The 21,893-nt window shown below is 42.7% G+C and overlaps 1 protein-coding gene across 6 annotated transcripts in view; it reads right to left on the bottom strand.

Moving 5' to 3' along the window:
- Nucleotides 1-21,893, bottom strand: part of DCDC2 (doublecortin domain containing 2) — a 161,677-nt gene that overhangs the window by 73,096 nt on the left and 66,688 nt on the right. For all 6 annotated transcript variants that reach the window (XM_074944781.1, XM_074944780.1, XM_074944786.1 and 3 more), the window contains one exon: nt 20,576-20,759. In XM_074944781.1, the coding sequence (XP_074800882.1) occupies nt 20,576-20,759 (184 nt within the window). The remainder of the gene's footprint in view (nt 1-20,575; nt 20,760-21,893) is intronic.

Here is a 21,893-nt window from a genome sequence, read left to right as displayed (position 1 = left end):
CTCTCACAAATCTTGGGAGACAGGCCAGTCCTTGCCTACAGACAGCCCCCCAACCTGAAGCAAATACTCACCAGCAACCACACACCACACAACAGAACCACTAACCCAGGAACCTATACTTGCAACAAAGCCCGTTGCCAACTGTGCCCACATATCTATTCAGGGGACACCATCACAGGGCCTAATAACATCAGCCACACTATCAGAGGCTCGTTCACCTGCACATCCACCAATGTGATATATGCCATCATGTGCCAGCAATGCCCCTCTGCCATGTACATTGGTCAAACTGGACAGTCTCTACGTAAAAGAATAAATGGACACAAATCAGATGTCAAGAATTATAACATTCATAAACCAGTCAGAGAACACTTCAATCTCTCTGGTCACGCGATTACAGACATGAAAGTTGCGATATTACAACAGAAAAACTTCAAATCCAGACTCCAGCGAGAGACTGCTGAATTGGAATTCATTTGCAAATTGGATACAATTAATTTAGGCTTGAATAGAGACTGGGAGTGGCTAAGTCATTATGCAAGGTAAGCTATTTCCTCTTGTTTTCCTACCCCCCCCCCCAGACGTTCTTGTTAAACCCTGGATTTGTGCTGGAACTGGCCCACCTTGATTATCATACACATTGTAAGGAGAGTGATTACTTTAGATAAGCTATTACCAACAGGAGAGTGGGTTTGTGGGGGGGGGGGGGGCGGGGGAGAAAACCTGGATTTGTGCTGGAAATGGCCCACCTTGATTATCATACACATTGTAAGGAGAGTGATCACTTTAGATACGCTATTACCAACAGGAGAGTGGGTTTGTTGGGGGGGAGGGGGAGAAAACCTGGATTTGTGCTGGAAATGGCCCACCTTGATTACCATACACATTTTAAGGAGAAAGGGGGTACGTGTGGCACCTTAGAGACTGGCCGGTTTATTTGAGCATGGGCTTTCGTGGGCTACGGCTCACTTCATCGGATGCATCCGATGAGGTGAGCTGTAGCTCACGGGGGCTTATGCTCAAGGATTGTTTGGTCTCTGGGGTGCCACAAGTACTCCTTTTCTTTTTGCGAATATAGACTAACATGGCTGTTACTCTGAAACACGTTTAACTTTAAGCAAACATGCACTTGAAGTCTTGTCCACATACAAAAATTGTTCCAAGTACACTAAAGTGGTTTAGAAATTGATTTAGTTAAATCAGTGCATCTCTCTTGTGTGGGGACATTTAAATCAATTTAGGAGTGCCTGGCACTTATTTAACTTAAGTTCATTTCTTTTCAACTTAAACTAACTAAGTGTAAGGTAGTCTTAAATCGATGTAGTTACATTGGTACAACCTGTGTCCGTAGACAACGGCAGAGTCCCATTGATGTCAATGGGACGTAAGCACATCTTTAAAAAGATAATCATGTGCTTATCTGCTGTCCTGAATAGGAATGGGTTTAAACACATGCTTGAGTGCTTTACTAAACTGGGGCTTTACATTGGTAACCCTCGCACACACCCACAGCCCGATACTGGCCCTCACTGCCTCCCTCCCCTTGTAGCTTCCCACACTTCCTCCTGTGAAAACCTTCTGTGTATAGTCCCTTTCACCACAGATTTCTTAGCGGCCAGGTGTGCTGATGCAAGTGGCCATGTTATGTGCCACCAGTTCCTTATTCCAGCTGACAGAAAAGCATAATCTGATAAGCCATTTTTGGTCACTGATGGAAAAAAATGTGGAGTGGATACCCTGTCAGAAATGGACTGTAGGGATGTTCGTGCATTGACCCGCCCATTCAATAAAACCATCTCTTCCTTCCAATTCAGTATCCTCTCCCACTTCCGGTGCACAAAAGGGAGAATTTGACTCAATATATTTGGAAGTTTCCTTCAGGATAAGAGTCATATAATGTAATATTTAAAAGAAAACATTCACATTTTAGCACAAAAAGGCAATCAAAGTACCTGTTTAAAAAAGTTAGATTCATCAGTGTGTTTAAAATGATTTACAATTCCCGCTCTGGGAGCAATACCTCTGGAGACTAATACAAGTTAAATAATTGACTTGAGGTAAGCCAGAAGGGGGTAAAAAAAAGACTACTTTTTATTTCACTGTCCCAATCAACCTCAAAAAGGCTACCTATTTACCAATATTCTTCACTAACAAATGCATGCTACACTTCAAACGTCTGTTCTCCGGAGTTACTGCCAGCATTCCTCTAAATATGAATTTCCTACAATTTACCTTTTACAAGAACACCTATCAGCTGCTTCACAGCATGAAAAGCACAAAAAAAGGCATTAGGAAAACATTTCTATAGCAAACCAGACTGATACTGCATTTACATGGCAAAAGAAAACGATTACACTGCAGGCAGTAAAAGCCTCATTTTAAAGATCTTGGGGGGAAAATAACTTAATTCACTTCTGCCCATGCCATTTGAGAACTATTACATTTCTTCCTGTCAGAAAAAAAAATGAACATTTCACCACCTACTGCTTAAAATCCCCAATTAAAGCTATTTAAAATAAAAGTCTATATTATTCAGAAAGTCAGTGTGTAAATAGGAACATAGAAACTGCTTTACTGGGTCAGATTCATGGTCCAGCTAGTCCAATATCTTGTCCTTGACAGAGGTCAGCACCAGATGCTTTAGAGGAAGATGCAAGAGCCCTTCAGTAGGCTGATGTGGAATAACCTGCCCCCATGACGCTCTCATCCTAATCCCTAACACTTAGAGACTGGTTTATCCTCTGAAAAATGAGGTTTTATATACCTTCCAAAATTTGTTAGCATTAACTATTATAACTCTGGATATTCTTATCCATATAAATGTCTGATCCATTTTTTAATCTTGCTAAATTTTTGGCCTCAACAAAATCCAATGGTAATGAGTTCCACAGTTGTGTGAAAGAAAGCATTTCCCTTTATTCATTTTGAATTTGCCACTTTTAAATTTCACCCAATATCCCCTTGTTCTTGTGTTATGAGACTGGGGGAACAAAAGTGCCTAATCTATCTTCCCCACGCCAGTCATTATTTTGTATACTTTTATCATGTCCCCTCTTTTCTACGGTAAACAATCCCAAATTTTTCAGTCTCTTCGTATGTGTTTTTCCATGTCCTTAATCACATTCTTTTTCCTTCTTGGAACCTCCTCTAAATCTGTAATATCCTTTCTGATATGGGGTGACCAGTAGTGCACACAGTATACCAGCAAAACCAGGTCACACCACTGATTTACATATTTTCCATATTATTCTCCATCCTGCTCCCTATGCATCCTAAAATATGACTTGCTTTTTTGACCACAGATGCACAATGAAAAGAGGTCTCTATTGCGCTGGGTACAGTGATTCCCAGATATCCTTCCTGAGCTGATACAGTTAACTTAGAAATCTGTAAGGTAGATGAGTTGCACAACTTTTTCCCACCAATCTGCATCTCTTTGTATCAACACTGAACTTCATCTACCATTGCATTGCCCATGCACTTATCTTGGTTAGGTCCCTCTGAAGTTTCACTTGACTAACCTAAAAAACTTAATAATCTGCAAATGTTGCAACCTCACTGCTCATTCCCCTTTCGAAATTATTAATAAATACATTAATCAACATCAGACCAAATATTCTGCTGTTAACTTCTGCCATGGTGAAAACTGACCATTCAATCCTATTCTGTTTCCTGTCTCTTTGCCAGTTTTTGATACATGACAACAGTTTGCCTCTCACCTCATGATTACTAGTTTTTTCACAAAAAGAAAAGGAGGACTTGTGGCACCTTAGAGACTAACAAATGTATTTGAGCATAAGCTTTCATGAGCTACAGCTCACTTCATCTGATGCATTCAGTGGAAAATACAGTGGGGAGATTTATATACACAGAGAACATGAAACAGTGGGTGTTACCATACACACTGTAACCAGAGTGATCACTTAAGGTGAGCTATTACCAGCAGGAGAGCGGGGGGGGGGGGAGAGAAGGGGGAAACCTTTTGTAGTGATAATCAAGGTTGGCCATTTCCAGCAGTTGACAAGAATGTCTGAGGAACAGTGTGGGGGGGTGGGGGGTGGGGGGGGGAATAAACATGGGGAAATAGTTTTACTTTGTGCAATGACCCATCTACTCCCAGTCTTTATTCAAGCCTCAGTTCATTGTATCCAGTTTGCAAATTAATTCCAATTCAGCAGTCTCTCATTGGAGTCTGTTTTTGAAGTTTTTCTGTTGAAGAATTGCCACTGTTAAGTCTGTAATTGAGTGACCAAAAGAGACTGAAGTGTTCTCCGACTGGTTTTTGAATGTTATCATTCTTGACGTCTGATTTGTGTCCATTTATTCTTTTACGTAGAGACTGTCCAGTTTGGCCAATGTCCATGGCAGAGGGGCATTACAGTTCAGGGCAACTGCACCCAGTTCCCCTCAGTGGTCCAGCAAGAACACCAACTCTCAAGTTCCAGCTCTCCACCTGTTGCCTTTCTTGAGTGGAAAACCATGCCTCACTCCCTTCTGACGGGCATATTTCCAGGCCGCACAGTTCTCTGCCTTCTCTGTGTTATTCCCAGCAGAGACAGGCTGCCCAAGCACACCTGCTTGCTTTCTCCTCAGAGACAGATAGCTGTAATCGCTATAGTTCTAAGTTACCCACACAGCACTTTTTTATGGAAGCCTATTTATAAGGTAAAAGCACTACAGAGAAAACATTTTTAAAACAGTAAAAGAACCTGCACACAAGCTAAAAAGCTTACCAGACATCACCCCAACTCTAACACGGGCTCTGGAAGGAGCAGTCCTTCAAAACCCCATCCAAGGGGTTTCTTTTGTGGTCACAAGTCCATCAGAGCCTCAGCTCAGAACTAGCACCCAGTCTTACGGGGCCTCAGTAGGCCATGTCTTTCCAATCCTTCCATAAGGACTGGGGCCTCTGTGGACCAGGGGTACTGCCCTTTTGCTGGATCAGGTAGAAGGCCTTGAGGCAGTTTAAAACCAGACCATCTATCCAAAAATCCTTTCTTTGTCTGTTGGTCCCTAGAGTATCCAGTCCGAGTTAGTATATGTGAACCTCACAAGGGGGGTGGCTTCTAAGGACAGATAACAGAGGAAGTACATCAGCACCCCCCTCCTACTAGAGAAGGTACACACAATGCCACAATAACACATACACAATCGCATTTTTAATACAATGAACTCCAAAGGTATTAACCCTATCTCCATAAGGTTTATCTTAATTCCATAAATTCCATTTGTTCGTGATATATAGTACTTGATATATTGGCAGTCTGTCTCAGCCTCTTCTAAGGGGGGGGCGGGGGGAAGGGATAGCTCAGTGGTTTGAGCATTGGCCTGCTAAACCCAGGGTTGTGAGTTCAATCCTTGAGGGGGCCATTTAGGGATCTGGGGCAAAAAAAAATTGGGGATTGGTCCTGCTTTGAGCAGGGCGTTGGACTAGATGACCTCCTGAGGTCCCTTCCAACCCTGATATTCTATGATTCTATGCCTACGCTGCAGCTGGGAGCGTGCCTCCAGCCGCGGGAGACAAACACACACTTGCTTCGTTCCAGGTAACACACTAAAAATAGCAGTGTGGACGTTGCATCATGCGTGGTGGCACTGGCTAGCCACCCGAGCTCAGGCTCAGCTAGCCCACACCACTGCTTGCGCTACAATGTCCACACTGCTAACTTTAGCAGAGTAGCTCACACAGAGCTCACACGCATCTGTCTATGGGCTGCACTGCACACTGCCAGCTGCAGTGTGGACACATACCCTGATGGATCTTGTCAAAGGCCTTTTGAATTTATAAACCAATTCTCCTTTATCCACTACTTTATCATCATCACTATTTATTTGTACGTATTACCACACTGACACTTCCAAAGAATTCTAACAGATTAGTGAGACATATTTTTCCTTTGCTGCAACCATGTTGGTTAGACCCTATTTAACTATCTACAAGATAGGTGCAGACATTATCCTAGTGAATCTAAAACCTTTCTGCAAACCCTTTGTAATAAAAAACATAGCCTAAAAGACTCCATGATAGAACAGCCACAATGGATTTTAATTAGGGCTGTCAATTAAATGCAGTTAACTCAGGCAATTAACTCAAAAAAATTAATCGTGATTAATAGCAGTTTTAAACAATAGAATACCAATTGAAATTTATTAAATATTTTTAGATGTTTTTATACATCTTCACTTATATTGATTTCAATTACAACACAGACTACAAAGTGTACAGTGCTCACTTTATATTATTATTTTTGATTACAAATATTTGCTGTAAAAATGATAAACAAAAGAAATAGTATTTTTCAGTTCACCTCATACAAGTACAGAAATGTAATCTATCATGAAAATGCAATTTACAAATGTAGATTTTTTTATTACATAACTGCACTCAAAAACAAAACAATGTAAAACTGTCAAGCCGACAAGTCCACTCAGTCCTACTTCTTGTTCAGCCAATCGCTAAGACAAACAAGTTTGTTTACATTTACGGGAGATAATGCTGTCCACTTCTTATTTACAATGTAACCAGAAAGTAAGAACAGGTGTTCACATGGCACTTTCGTAGCCAGCATTGCAAGGTATTTACGTGCCAGATATGCTAAACATTCGTATGCCCCTTCATGCTTCAGCCGCTATTCCAGAGGACATGTTTCCATGCTGATGATGCTCGTTAAAAAAAAGTGTGTTAATTAAATCTATGACTGAATTCCTTGGGGGAGAACTGTATGTCTCCTGCTGTTTTACTTGCATTCTGCATATATTTCATGTTATAGCAGTCTCGGATGCTGGCTCAGCACATGTTGTTCATTTTAAGAACACTTTCACTGCAGATTTGACAAAACGCAAAGAAGGTACCAATGTGAGATTTCTAAAGATAGCTACAGCACTCGACCCAAGGTTTAAGAGTCTGAAGTGCCTTCCAAAATCTGAGAAGGATGAGGTGTGGAGCATGCTTTCAGAAGTCTTAGAAGAGCAACATTCCGATGCAGAAACTACAGAACCCAAACCACCAAAAAAGAAAATCAACCTTCTGCTGGTGGCACGTGACTCAGATTATGAAAATGCACATGCGTCAGTCCACACTGCTTTGGATTGTTATCAAGCAGAACTTGTCATCACCATGGACACAAGACCTCTGGAATGGTGGATGAAGCATGAAGAGACATATGACTCTTTGAGCATCTGGCATGTAAATATCTTGTAACGCTAGCTACAACAGTGCCATGTGAACACCTGTTCTCACTTTCAGGTGACATTGTGAACAAGAAGCAGGCAGCATTATCTCATTGAAATGTAAACAAACTTGTTTGTCTGAGTGATTGGTTGAACAAGAAATAGGACTAAGTGGACTCGAAAGTTTTACTTTATTTTTGAGTGCAGTTATTTTTTGTACATAATTCTACATTTGTAAGTTCAACATTCATGCTAGAGAGATTGCACTACAGTACTTGTATTAGGTGAATTGAAAAATACTATTTCTTTTGTTTTTACAGTGCAAATATTTGTAATAAAAATAAATATAAAGTGAGCACTGTACACTTTGTATTCCGTGTTGTAATTGAAATCAATATATTTGAAAATGTAGAAAACATCCAAAAATATTTAAGTAAATGGTATTCTATTATTTTTTAACAGCTCGATTAATCATTATTAATTTTTTTAATCGTGTGACTAATCGCAATTAATTATTTTAATCTTTTGATAGCCTTCATTTTAATTTAGTTCTTTAGCAAACAAAACACAAGAATATTTTCTATGAACACCTTCAGTGCACAGAAACACAGATAAGCAATTGGAGAATAGGAAAGATATGTCATATATTCAGACCAAGATGACAGAGTTTATGGTAACTTACTACTTACAGCTTTCACAGTAGAATGTCTATTGCTTGTTGTTAGTATTGTTTTAATAGGCCCTAATCCTGTGTAGGCCCCAGAGCCCGCACAAAGACCTACTGAAATCAAATAGTGTTTTACCCTTACTTTGTACTAGGGTTGCCAACTTTCTAATTGCACAAAACCGAACATCCTAGCCCCACCCCTTCTCGGAGCCACGCCTCCTGCTTCGCCCCTTCCTTGAGGGCCTGCCCCCTGTTCACTACATTCCCCCTCCCTCTGTAGCTTGCTCTCCCCCACCCTCACTCACTTTCACTGGGCTGGGGCAGGGGGTTGAAGTGCGGGAGGGGGTGAGGGCTCTAACTGGGGGTGCAGGCTCTGGGGTGGGGCAAGAAATGAGAGGTTCAGTGTGTGGGAGGGGGCTCTGAGCTGGGCAGGGGGTTGGGGTGAGGGAGGTGGGGCCCGGGATGAGGGGCTTGGGGTGCAGGAGGGGGCTCCAGGCTGGGGGGTGGGCAGAGGGGTCAGGGTGTGGGAGGGGGCTCTGGGCTGGGGCAAGGGGTTGGGGTTCAGGAGGGGGTGAGGGCTCTGTTTGGGGGTGCAGACCCAGGGGTGGAGCTGGGGATAAGAGGTTCAGGGTGCAGGAGGGGCCTCCAGGTTTGAGGAGGGCTCAGGCTGGGGATTGGGGCTCGGGGTTGGGGCGCGGGCTTACCTCCGGCGGCTCCCGGTCAGCAGCGCAGCTGGGGGGCTAAGGCAGGCTTCCTGCCTGTCCTGACTCCGCGCTGCACCCCGGAAGCAGCAGCAGGTCCAGCTTCTAGACGGAGATGTGGCAGGCGGCTCTGTCTGCGCACTGCTCTTGCCCTCAGGCACTGCCTCCGCCGGTTCCTGGCCAATGGGAGTGTGGAGCTGGTGCTTGGGGCGAGGGCAGCACACAGAGCACTGTGGCCCCCCCTGCTTAGGAGCCAGACCTGCTGGCCACTTCCAGGGTGCAGCGCGGAGCCAGGACAGGTAGGGACTAGCCTGCCTTAGCCCTGCAGCACTGCTGACAGAACTTGTAATGGCCCAGTCGGCGGTGCTGACCGGAGCCGCCAGGGTTCCTTTTCGACTGGGTGTTCTGGTCGAAAACCGGACGCCTGGTCACTCTACTTTGACCTGGTATAAATGAATATAAACATGCAGAGCAACAGTGAATCAGACCCATTACATTTAACGGCAAAAGGTACATCATGGGACAAAAGAGCTTGTGTCTGCTCTGGAGTGTGGTTTGTCTTGGTTTTAACAGGTTATCACTACTAGTCTATAAGAATTTGTATAAAACAGGAATCATTGATAATCATGATAGCACAATGTTCAATATTTCATCTTTTAGGGAATTCTGATTGTCAGAAGCTCTCCCAAATTGTACCAGCAAGTGCCTGAATCACATGTACAAATGATTGCATGCTAAAAATGTTGTGAGTGCAATTGATTACACTTTATTTGAAAGGATTTTTGTCTCCTGGTGCATTTGAATTTCCAAGAAGCTTGCCTTTCATTTCTATGAAAAGATATCAATAATTATCTGGCCTTTGGCCATGACTTGGCATATTGTGTTACACTGGAATAATGTGTTATACAATGGAAACAAATTAGTATGCTGCTCAGGTATACACTCCAGCAGAAACATTTTCATCACACAATTTTTTTAAATGACTCCCCCTCCCATGACGAGAAACAGAATTTTTCAAACTTAGCTAAATAATTGTATCTGTAACTCCAAGTAATATCTATCTCCCTGAAAGCCACTATTTTATCCAGGGAAAATATTCACTGAATACATCATCACACTTAATTTCAAATATGACTGCAAGCTAGTATTTGTTATGTGCCACAGGCAATCTTATACATTTAAATTCTCATTTTTGACAATGAAATAGATTAAATTGTCTATAGCAAATTAATTCATTATAATATGTCAAAAATATATTTTGATGTGCCATGTTCATACCATCAGCATACTCAAGCAATACTGTGAAGGATTTATTTAGAGGACATGCAACAAAATGAATGCACCAAGCCTAAATGAAATATACACTGCAATGTTTACATATGCTGCTGTAGTATAGTTAATGCTATCTTCTCTAAGTGCTGCCACAGTCTCCTCTAAGTTTGATTGTGTGTTTTATTCCTGTGTGGGAAAAGAGGATTTTTCTTTATTTTCCAGGATAATATGGGAGCATTTCTCTAAAATCAGCATGTGAGCAAATACCTTTCCTAACCTGCTTTAAAACAAAAGCTACACACAGTGGAAGGTCAAAAAGGCACCCCCTTCCTGGAGTTTAGCTTTATGAATAAAGTAGTTACCAATAACAAAGTTTGGCTTTAGCCTTCTCCCCAGGTTTGGTGGTGGCAGTCACCCGAGCTTCCTGCCTCAAGACTTCCTAGATACTCACTCTCTAGAGTGGTTCTTCTACTTCCCTTATATTTAAATGCGAAAATGAGGCACCTGCCTCAGTGAGTCAGTAGAATCCACTCAACCTTTTCCCAACAAGATCAACTCCTGATAACAGGAAGGGGCTTTTCGAACAAACACTGCCAGCCTATTACATCGTCAGAGGATCTAGGAAATGAATGGGCAGGGAAACTGAATTAACCTCTCTCCTACAGAGACACGCACCCCAGAACTTTGTTTAAGCACATGTGGCGCTGCTGTCCCTGCTGTATCTCTTGTGTGGATTGCATAGAGGCCTTTAAGTTTTCGGGGCTCTCAGGCACTTTTATGATCATTACAATCATTAAAAGAAAATAAAAAGGACACGTAGAAGCAGGGCCGGTGCAAAGATATTTTGCGCCCTAGGTGAAACTTCCACCTTGCGCCCTCCCTCTCCCTCCCCACCCCCACCCCCCAACCTCCAAAAACTAGTAAACTTAGCATTATAAACAGCCTGTCAGAACGGGTAATGGCTGTTGTAATGTTTCTTTTTTACCTTTAAGGCATTTCAATTGTTTGCCATTGCCTCTGATGGTGTCCCATTCAAAGTCTTACTATTGTGCAAAGCTAAACAATTGAGCCTTGCATTGCATCACCAGCTAGGTTAGGCAGGGTGACAAATCCCCCTTACCCCAAAGGGCCATTATCCTCTGGTGACTAATTTCTACTCCAAGTCTGTAAAGCAGACTTTTAAGGTAAATACATTATTCCTTCAATATTATCCATGCACACATCTCACAAAGATTCTCACTCTTGACAAGTTACCAGCCTTGTGTAGATCCCTTCCATGTTCCTCTTTGTGGGTAAGTGCCCTGTAAGACACGTGCAGGGTGCAGTGAGTTTGTCAGGCCTGTGGTGACAGCTGTTTGTGAAGATCGGGGGCCCTTTGCCAAGGGATGCTGGTGTCACAGTGAGCTTGGGGTGACTGACAGTATGGGGCAGGGCACTGAGTCTGGTGGGGCAGATAACATTCACTGGGCTGGGGGGCAGGCGGTGCCGGGATGGGGCAGCGACAGGTACCTGTCAGTGTCCAGCGCTTGGTCCGTGCCAGGGCCAGCAGCCTCTTCACCTCGGAGTCTCCCCCGCTTGCCTGGGGGCCAATCCTCCTCTCAGGCTCTGCCACTGCCGACACGGCCACGCGGGAGCACACAGGCTGGGGGGGCCGCCACAGAGGAGATGCAAGGGGCCGGACTCAGCTGGGGCACCACACCTGCCGGCCAAGAGCAGCAGGAACCGGGCGCCGCTCAGGGGGAGCCGGGCGGCCCGAGCCCAGGGCGCCTACACTCCCCGCCTGCCCCGCTTTTTGGCGCCCCCAAATCTTGGCGCCCTAGGCGGCCGCCTAGTTCACCTAGTGGTTACACCGGCCCTGTGTAGAAGAAAATCTTACTACAAAATGTCTGCTCAGTATCCTGTGTAACGTCAAAGCAACTTCTATGTGACAAGAACCACCTTTTATTTAGAAAAATGCCACGGTAAAACTACTACCTTCCAAGAGTGAACAATTCAAACCTTCTAATTGAAAGAATACCTGCCATCAGCTACTCAAATAAAATGATATGTCTGGGCCATAACTAGCAGCTGATCTTAAATCAAAATCTAGCAACGCTGGCATTCTACTATTTGACTGCTTTTGACAGCAGAAAAGATCATACGTCAAGATGGGGGACAAGTACCAAGAAAAGCCGAAGAAATGAAGCCACAGCACCATGAAGTGGCCAAAATGAAATCTGAATCTTCTAACTAAAAAGCAGAGTTAAGCTTAATTGAAAAATAAGTGTAAAAATATATAATGGAATAATAACGTAATCCTTGTTAAAATACATGACAAAAAATTATTTTGAACTAGCAGTCACATGATGAGAATCATGCAGCTGCTTCCTAGCTATTCTTTCATTTCATCCGGTTGAACAACTATCAGAGCATTCAGTAAAGAAAACATAATTCCATGGCTGATGGCAAGAGTGAAGTCTGCAACTGCTTCTGAACAATCCTTAACTAAAGACTCACCAGACTGAGGTATGCTTTTCTCCTGGCTCATCGCCAAAGAGAAATGTGTATTTACAGTCTTAGGACCCATCCAGCAAGTCAATGGGGACCCATGCGAGTGCAGAGGTTTCCAGGAAGGGGACCTTAGACATTGCTTCTTCTGTTAGCACAGCACTACTGTGCTTTCAATGTTGGCTATCTAGTGTCATTTAACCACAGGCAAAGTCCCATCTTTACTGTAATGGCTGTTAGAAAGGATTCAGTTTGAACACTGAATGGCACTACTGTCTGACAAGCTCTGTGTCTGATCACAACATCCGTTATTATTTAATTAAATATTAGATTTTAATTTCAGCATGAAAAAGAAATAACAACGGGATACTTTTGAAAAAGTGTTGGTGAGTCATTTTTACCCTGCACAGGCCTCTTAAGAAGGCTATGTTTTATGGATCATTTTGCACATGGGCCAGTTTTTGAGGTGTGGCTTGCCATCTCAAATTGTCCTGCAGTCTGCATGACCTATCAGGACAGAGTCAAGATAGCCAGCAGGCGGGGGAGAATGATCAGGAGTCTGGGCATGGGTGGCTGCATGTGTGCCTCCACCAGCAGCGACCTGCAGGGCCGACCGTGAGGATGCCTCCTCCCCAGCTGCAGGGGCTCATTTGCAGTCATTTCCCACAGCAGCTGCCCTCAGGGCCCAGCTAGACCCAACCTACAGACAGGCACATCTCCTTCTTCCCAATCCCCTACCACCAGCAAAGCCTTGGACTTATCTGTCTTCACACTTGGCTTTGTGTGCCTTCACACCAGGGTTCAAATAAGGGGAGCAGAGAGGGAAGCACAGTCCTCCCTCCTTCATCTAAAATTAGAGAAAGACCTACCCTCTCCTCAGTATAGGAAGCTCAGCTCCTTCAGAGCTCGCCCTTCTCTTTGCCTGATGCAAGAGTCACCAGGCAGAGAAATCTGACATGGAAGCAGCATGGAGCCAGCTGATGCCTGGTGGGGGAGCTTCTGTGGATCCCAGCCTTTCCTGCCAGTGGGTGGAACAGCAATAGCAACCAGTACAGAAAGAGAGATGTCCCAGGGGAGAATCCTATGTTTGTGTCCTATCCTCTGAAAAAGAGTTTGGCTTCCAGCCAGCACCCCATGTGCTAAAAGGAGAGAGAGGGGAATAGGGAGGCTGCCTCTCTTCCTCCCCTTCCCTATCTGAGGGAGAGCAGGAAAAGGCCATAAGAAGCCCCTGCCGCTTGAAGCCAGATGCCCCAGCCTAAGAGTAGAGTCTTCCTTATGATTGTGATACGGTGTAGTAACTAAGGCACCAAAATTATGAGTTATCATTTTAAGAATATTCCAGGCATCAAGGCCTTTTAGAGAAAACAAAACAGAGGGCTAAGAGAATAAAAACCCATGGCTAGATTTTTTCAATAGTCTGAAAAAACTCAGACTTCATGCAGACTTTCGCAAAGACACTTCCACTTTTTCCCTGTCTATCAATAAATAAATTAATTAAAAATAAAATTCATATCAAACTAAGGTATTATATGATGTGCCAAATACAGAAGAAAATGATGGAACCTATTAGCCAGGGTGGGCAGGGATGGTGTCCCTAGCCTCTGTTTGCCAGAAGCTGGGAATGGGACAGGGGATCGATCACTCGATGATTACCTGTTCTGTTCATTCCTTCTGGGGCACCCGCTATTGGCCACAGGCTACTGGGCTAGATGGACCTTTGGTCTGACCCAGTATGGTCATTCTTATGTTCTAAAATTATAATTAAAATGTGTATAAAAGTGAATTTAATGATAAATTATATAGTTTGGGGCAAAATATTGTAAATTAATTACAGGATTTACCTCCCGGGCAATCCTGTTTGAAAGGAAAGGGGTTGTGGTCACATTGGGTTTTTTTAGTTTACATAATAAAGTGATGAAGTAAGGCTGTTTGCAATGAGGAATGCTTGTGCTATCAAGTTAGTGTAATATATCTATGCCGAAAGAGGCAGTAAATAAAAGGAACTAAAACCAAACAGTGGGGTAATAAGGACATTTGACCACAAAGTGGATTAGTCAGAAATGAACTGTTTGGTAATAACACACAGACTCAGCTCAGCCATACATCCCAAGGTCTCACAATAGTTGTTAGAACAAGAACAGAAATGGTAGATTCATACAGCTATTCCTGCCAGCTGGAGAACAATAGTCCTTGAAGTGACTTTGCATTGTATAATGGACTGTCAAAACAAGTTTAAAGAGAATCAAAGAATATGGAGAGACTGGCTAATTAGCTCTGATTAGCAAAGGGGCCCACAGAAAGCGAGTTGTGGAGGAAAGTTGCTAATCAGAGCAAATTAGCCAGTGTTCAAGGTATGTCCCAAGATGGTTGTCTCAACAGTTATGGTCTAACTTGTCTTATACAAGCTAGTGTGACAAAATGTGTTGCACAAAGAAACTGGAAAATTCCAGTCCCAGTTGTAAGAACCCAAAAGCTGATGTCTCATTCCCTGATTGGATGGTGAGACAGGATGACTCATTTTGGTTGGACTTTTTGAATCTTCAGAAGAAATATGGGTCACCATCTGATTGGTCCACATCAGCATCTCCAAGAAGAGAGATGAAGTGAAACCACACAGCAGAAATAGGATAAAACAACTCATCTCCTTCAGCACATCGCTTCCCACAAGCCGAAGACAACTGGAGGAGAAAAGACAGAGGTCCTGGGCTGGCCACGTAGGTGTCCTGGTGATATCAAGTACCTATCTTGGATAGGCATTTCCTATTTTCCAACTATTCGGGTTGCCTGCTAGTGCACTAGAAAAAGCCTATAGTCATGTCTGCCCTTTGCGTTGCCTGTGTTCGCAGTGTCAACTCCTGCTGTGAATGAGAACTGAACTGAAAGCTGATGACTGAGCAAAGATCTGGTGATAGTAACACAGCCTCTCTCTCGGATGATGACCCAAATCAGACAACTGACCAATTTCTGAAACTGTGTACCTACTTGGTACACTATCTGCTTGTTTATGTGATCTAAAGAATATAAGAACGGCCATACTCGGTCAGACCAAAGGTCCATTTAGCTCAGTATCCTGTCTTCTGCATCTTTATGCATCTTTATGCATCCGATGAAGTGAGCTGTAGCTCACGAAAGCTTATGCTCAAATAAATTGTTTAGTCTCTAAGGTGCCACAAGTACTCCTTTTCTTTTTGTCTTCTGACAGCGGCCAATGCCAGGTAATCAGAAACAGAACAGGTAATCATCAAGTGATTCACCCCCTGTCACTCACTCCCAGTTTCTGGCAAACAGAGGCTAGGGACACCACCCCTGCCCATCCTGGCTAATAGCCATTGATGGACCTATCCTCCATGAACTTTTCTAGTTCTTTTTTTAATCTTGTTATAGTCTTGGCCTTCACAACATCCTCTGGCAAGGAGTTCCACAGGTTGACTGTGCATTGTGTGAAAAAAATACTTCCTTTTGTTTGTTTTAAACCTGCTGTCTATTAATTTCATTTGGTGACTCCTAGTTCTTGTGTTATGAAGAGAATATAACACTTCCTCATTTATTTTCTCCACACCAGTCATGATTTTATAGAGCTCTATCATATCCCCCGTTAGTCGTCACTTTTGCAAGCTGAAAAGTCCCAGTGTTATTAATCGCTCCTGTCATAAATATAAAGGGAAGGGTAAACCCCTTTAAAATCCCTCCTGGCCAGAGGAAAACTCCTCTCACCTGTAAAGGGTTAAGAAGCTAAAGGTAACCTCGCTGGCACCTGACCAAAATGATCAATGAGGAGACAAGATACTTTCAAAAGCTGGGAGGAGGGAGAAAAACAAAGGGTCTCTGTCTGTCTATATGCTGTTTTTGCTGGGGATAGACCAGGAATGGAGTCTTAGAACTTTTAGTAAGTAATCTAGCTAGGTATGTGTTAGATTATGATTTCTTTAAATGGCTGAGAAAAGAATTGTGCTCAATAGAATAACTATTTCTGTCTGTGTATCTTTTTTGTAACTTAAGGTTTTGCCTAGAGGGATTCTCTATGTTTTGAATCTAATTACCCTGTAAGGTATCTACCATCCTGATTTTACAGAGGGGATTTCTTTACTTCTATTTACTCCTATTTCTATTAAAAGTCTTCTTGTAAGAAAACTGAATGCTTTTTCATTGTTCTCAGATCCAAGGGTTTGGGTCTGTGGTCACCTATGCAAATTGGTGAGGCTTTTTATCCAACATTTCCCAGGAAAGGGGGGGTGCAAGTGTTGGGAGGATTGCTCATTGTTCTTAAGATCCAAGGGTCTGGGTCTGTAGTCACCTAGGCAAATTGGTGAGGCTTTTTACCAAACCTTGTCCAGGAAGTGGGGTGCAAGGTTTTGGGAAGTATTTGGGGGGAAAGACGTTTCCAAACAGCTCTTCCCCAGTAACCAGTATTTGTTTGGTGGTGGTAGCAGCCAATCCAAGGACAAAGGGTGGAATATCTTGTACCTTGGGGAAGTTTTGACCTAAGCTGGTAAAGATAAGCTTAGGAGGTTTTCATGCAGGTCCCCACATCTGTACCCTAGCGTTCAGAGTGGGGGAGGAACCTTGACAGCTCCTCATATGGAAGTCATTCCATTCTCCTAATCATTTTTGTTGCCCTTTTCTGAACCTTTTCCAGTTCCAGTATCTCTTTTTCGAGATGGGGCGGCCACATCTGCACACAGTGTTCAAGATGTGGGCGTACCATGGATTTAAAGACTATCATAGAGTTACTGTGTGTGTCTTTGTTTTATAACTGCTTTGAGCAGGGGGTTGGACTAGATGACCTCCTGAGGTCCCTTCCAACCCTGATATTCTATGATTTAGGAAGATAACAGGTGCCAATCAAGAGTATTGTAAAGTTTCTTTAAAACTGAACAAGTTACTGTTGTTAACTAACATTGGAGAACACTGTATATGTACGTGTGTCTACCACAGTTAATAATTTCATACTGCCTTTCAAGTTCTAGGTGTATACATACATAAATGAAACCAAGTATGCAAGCTTCTTGAACTGCACTCAGTCTATACAGGCTGTCATAAATATAGTAATTTATTCTAGATGTTAATCAGATCCTGGGGCTAATATAATTAATTGGAAAATAGGTTAAAAGGGTTGACTACTATAGATCCATTAGGAAGGAGACCTTGGTGAATTGGCATGTAAATAGTTGATCAAATTGTCTTGTGATCTAGATTTGGATTGCTCTTAATTTTTTGATAGCAACACTGGAGCTGATAACCAGTTAGCAGAAGTGAGGACCTATTTTGAGGGACTCTTATTTAAAAATCCAAACAAAGTCACCTTCCCAAGATAGTAATTGAGTATAAGTGTTATTTTCTATTGTGGTCATGTGATTTGATTCTGAAAATCTGAATGGTTATATTGACCAGTTTTCTAGTCTGTTAACCAAACCAGAGTCCAATACTATTTTTGCTTCTTGTTTCCTATACTATTAGTTGCTATTATTAAGGATATTTAATAAACTCTATAAAACTACGTTCAACTCTCAAGACCTTTTTCTTTAGTTAAGCAATCAAAATTAAAAGAACCCTAAGAAAGATTGTACGGGTAATCAGTTAAGCAGTCTGGAGAAATATCTCCAGAACCAGAACCTTTACTTATGAAAATCCTCACTCCAGACAAACTGAGACTATCAAATCACTGGGTCAGAGTTACATGGATCAGAGAAGACTGTGTACACTGATTCCTTAACTTGGAACCAGGAACATCTGGTCCCAGAGGTTCAGGTTCAATACACCAAACAGAAGAGTGGATCAGTACACCTGGATTTTGAGAGCTACTTTAAGACCTCTGCATCAAAGTCTCTCAACACCACTTAGTCTTCTTTTCTAAGGAGAAGAAAAAGGTATGAAGGCCTCAAGTTAACCAGGATGCAACTGTCTGAACAGAAGAGAATTTCTGTATTCTTGGAGTCTGATCTGAGGACTTTGAGTTAGAGGTCTCCGAGTCCTTAAAAACTGTAAGCCAAACAGACAAAGCCTTCTCCAAGAGTATGGCCTCTCTTCTTGCTTTTAACACCAAGGGCAAAAACTACAAAAGTAAGAGACTCCTTGCAAGATATACCCTTCCACAGAGCATTCCAGGCTCTTAACATCCTAGTCTGTGGCAGACACTATTTCATTAAGTGCAGTGCTTCAAGGTTTCTCCAGATCTACCATAAATAAGGCTACAATTTGGTCATGGATATTTTTAGTAAAAGTCATTGACAGGTCATGGGCAATAAACAAAAATTCACAAAAGCCATGACCTGTCTCTCACTTTTACTAAAAACATCCCTGACAAAATGGGGAAGGAGGAGAGTCCAGCACCCTCCCTCCCCTCACCCCACCCCTGCAGCAGCTGGGAGGTGCAGAGTCCCCATTGCCCTGAGGGGCTGGAATGGAGGGGGTCCCAACACCACCTCTGCTGGCAGCTGGGGAGTTGTGGGGGGCCCCTTCCAGCGGCCGCTGAGTAGCTCCGGGATCCCTCTGCTGCTGGCGGTGGCAGCTGGGCATCTCAGGGGTCCCCGGAGGCGGCCAGTCAGTTGCAGGGGGTCCTGATGCCTGTTGGGCTGCTACAGGGGTTCCCTGCTGTTTGTGTGAGCGTGCTCAGTACACCCGAAGTTGCAAATTCAGTCAGTTTTTCACACTACACGGCAGCTCGTCAGTTGCGGAGCCCGCAATGTCACGGAGGTCACTGGAAATCAAGATTCTGTGACTTCCTCGACCTCCGTGACATAATCATAGTCTCAACCATAATGAAATCCTTATCATAATCTCATTTAATCACTTTAAGTACTCCCTACTGAATAACTGGTAGTATTAAACTAAATTACATAATCAGGGATAAGAGAATTGTTTAAAAAACTCCTTTAGAAGTGAAAAGCTGGGACATGAGAACAGGTAGGAGGCAGAGCCTTTGATAACTTCAGCTGGAATTTCAGAATGGGGAATCAAAGGGTGACTACCCTCTATCAGCTAAACCAAATTGCCAGATTGCATGTCATGACATATAGCTCGTAAGAGGGGAATTTGCAGAGGCAATTTCAAGAAAGGGAACCTATGAAGATGGCCAGTTCTGAAAGGCAGATGGTAAGATTGCCCTTGGTCACTTTCAGTATAATAAGAAAATTATCTCTCTGACAAGAAACAAACATAATTTGAATATGACCCATAAACAATTATGTCAACCTATAGTAACATCAGTACTAAAATTCAAGGGCATTAGTTTCACAACAAAAATAAACCAGCAATTCTACAACCTTCTTCAAAGAAAGATATAGTTATACTACAAAGTGATTCAGAGTAAAGGGTTTCATTGATCTTTCAATGCCAATTTTCAAATCTACTCCTCAGAATCAGGAAGTACAATTTGTAAATCACAATCCAGTACCATTGCAGATGCACTATTGGATCCCATATGCTAAAGTTATAAAGCATGATGCATAATTATCACACATTTAAACAGCAGTTTGGGGAAACATCAGAAGCTATGAAAAGTGTAACTTATTTTTGCTGACAAATATTAATTGCTCCATGTTAACAATTTTTGAACCATTATTAAGAAGAAAAAATAGCACACTGTCTCAACAACATCTGTACAAAGTGGATGTTCTTCTAGACATAAAACAAATTCTTACACCGTAAGGGGAGGAAAGCAATTTTCCAAAGAGAACATTTATTATTAAATTTCTAAATTGCTGCCATGACACAGTGGGGAAGCAAATCAGAAGTTGCCTCCAGCAAGTCTGAAGTGTGATTAGTCTCTGCAGCTATTGGCTAATTGGAGTTCTACATTTGTTGTATTACCTCTGGGTCTAAATCATTTTGTTTTATCAGAACGAGGCGGCCAGCATGGGATCCTCTGGGACATTGTAATGTCCTTGGAGCAGGCCAGCTTTTTTTTTTTTTTTCCTTCAGTGCAGTACGATGACAAAGGGAGTCTGACAGTGCTTTTCCATTGGTTATGCCTATACCAAAAGCATAACAGGTTGGGCAACCCTAAGTTATTTAGCTGACATTATATCTGGCATACACCAGGTTAGCCTGTCTTTTATAAATTGAGCTGAGGCTGTGAATGCTGCATACAGATACATTTGATATGTGATGATTTGATCTGGAAATTAATGTGGCAGACAAAGTACACTGAAAATATGATGACCCCACTGGGATTTACACCAATGTGTAATTCCAAATTTTCACTGGTATAACCAAGACCGGAATCTGGCCCAGAGTGTTCAGGAACCTACATGATGTTATACTTTACCTAAGTACTCACCATTATCTTGAAGGATATAAGTTGTTGCTCTTATATTTTGCTTCACTTTTATGGGTTTGTTAGAAAAATTAATCTTCTCTTGAGTCTGTTCTCTCTTTTCCTTTCTCTTTGGAGGCTGAGGAGATGACACCATGTCCCCTGCGTCACGGGAGCCAACAGTAGATTTAGATTGGCGATCATTTCCCTAAGAAAAATAATTCAGAATTTTCATTGGTGAATACAGGATAGATTTTTTTTTTAAGGTTTCAGAGTAGCAGCCGTGTTAGTCTGTATTCGCAAAAAGAAAAGGAGGACTTGTGGCACCTTAGAGACTAACCAATTTATTTGAGCATAAGCTTTAGTGAGCTACAGCTCACTTCATCAGATGCATTCAGTGGAAAATACAGTGGGGAGATTTATATATACAGAGAACATGAAACAATGGGTGTTACCATACACACTGTAACCAGAGTGATCACTTAAGGTGAGCTATTACCAGCAGGAGAGCAGGGGGAGGTGGGGAAGGAACCTTTTGTAGTGATAATCAAGGTGGGCCATTTCCAGCAGTTGATAAGAACGTCTGAGGAACAGTGGGGGCGGGGGGGAAATAGTTTTACTTTGTGTAATGACCCATCCACTCCCAGTCTCTATTCAAGCCTAAGTTAATTGTATCCAGTTTGCAAATTATCTATCAAGCATTCTTACAACTACAATACCCACCTGCTAAAGTGAAGAAACAGATTGACAGAGCCAGAAGAGTACCCAGAAGTCACCTACTACAGGACAGGCCCAACAAAGAAAGTAACAGAACGCCACTAGCCATCACCTTCAGCCCCCAACTAAAACCTCTCCAACGCATCATCAAGGATCTGCAACCTATCCTGAAGGATGACCCATCACTCTCAGAGATCTTGGGAGACAGGCCAGTCCTTGCTTACAGACAGCCCCCCAACCTGAAGTAAATACTCACCAGCAACCACACACCACAAAACAGAACCACTAACCCAGGAACCTATCCTTGCAACAAAGCCCGTTGCCAACTGTGTCCACATATCTATTCAGGGGACACCATCATAGGGCCTAATCACATCAGCCACACTATCAGAGGCTCATTCACCTGCACATCTACCAATGTGATATATGCCATCATGTGCCAGCAATGCCCCTCTGCCATGTACATTGGTCAAACTGGACAGTCTCTACGTAAAAGAATAAATGGACACAAATCAGACGTCAACAATTATAACATTCAAAAACCAGTTGGAGAACACTTCAATCTCTTTGGTCACTCGATTACAGACCTAAAAGTTGCAATTCTTCAACAAAAAAACTTCAAAAA

Source organism: Natator depressus, chromosome 2 (assembly GCF_965152275.1).
Source record: "Natator depressus isolate rNatDep1 chromosome 2, rNatDep2.hap1, whole genome shotgun sequence".
Classification (NCBI taxonomy): Eukaryota; Metazoa; Chordata; order Testudines; family Cheloniidae; genus Natator; species Natator depressus.
The sequence above is the reverse complement of the archived record's forward strand: the minus strand, read 5'-3'. Positions and strand labels throughout refer to the sequence as shown.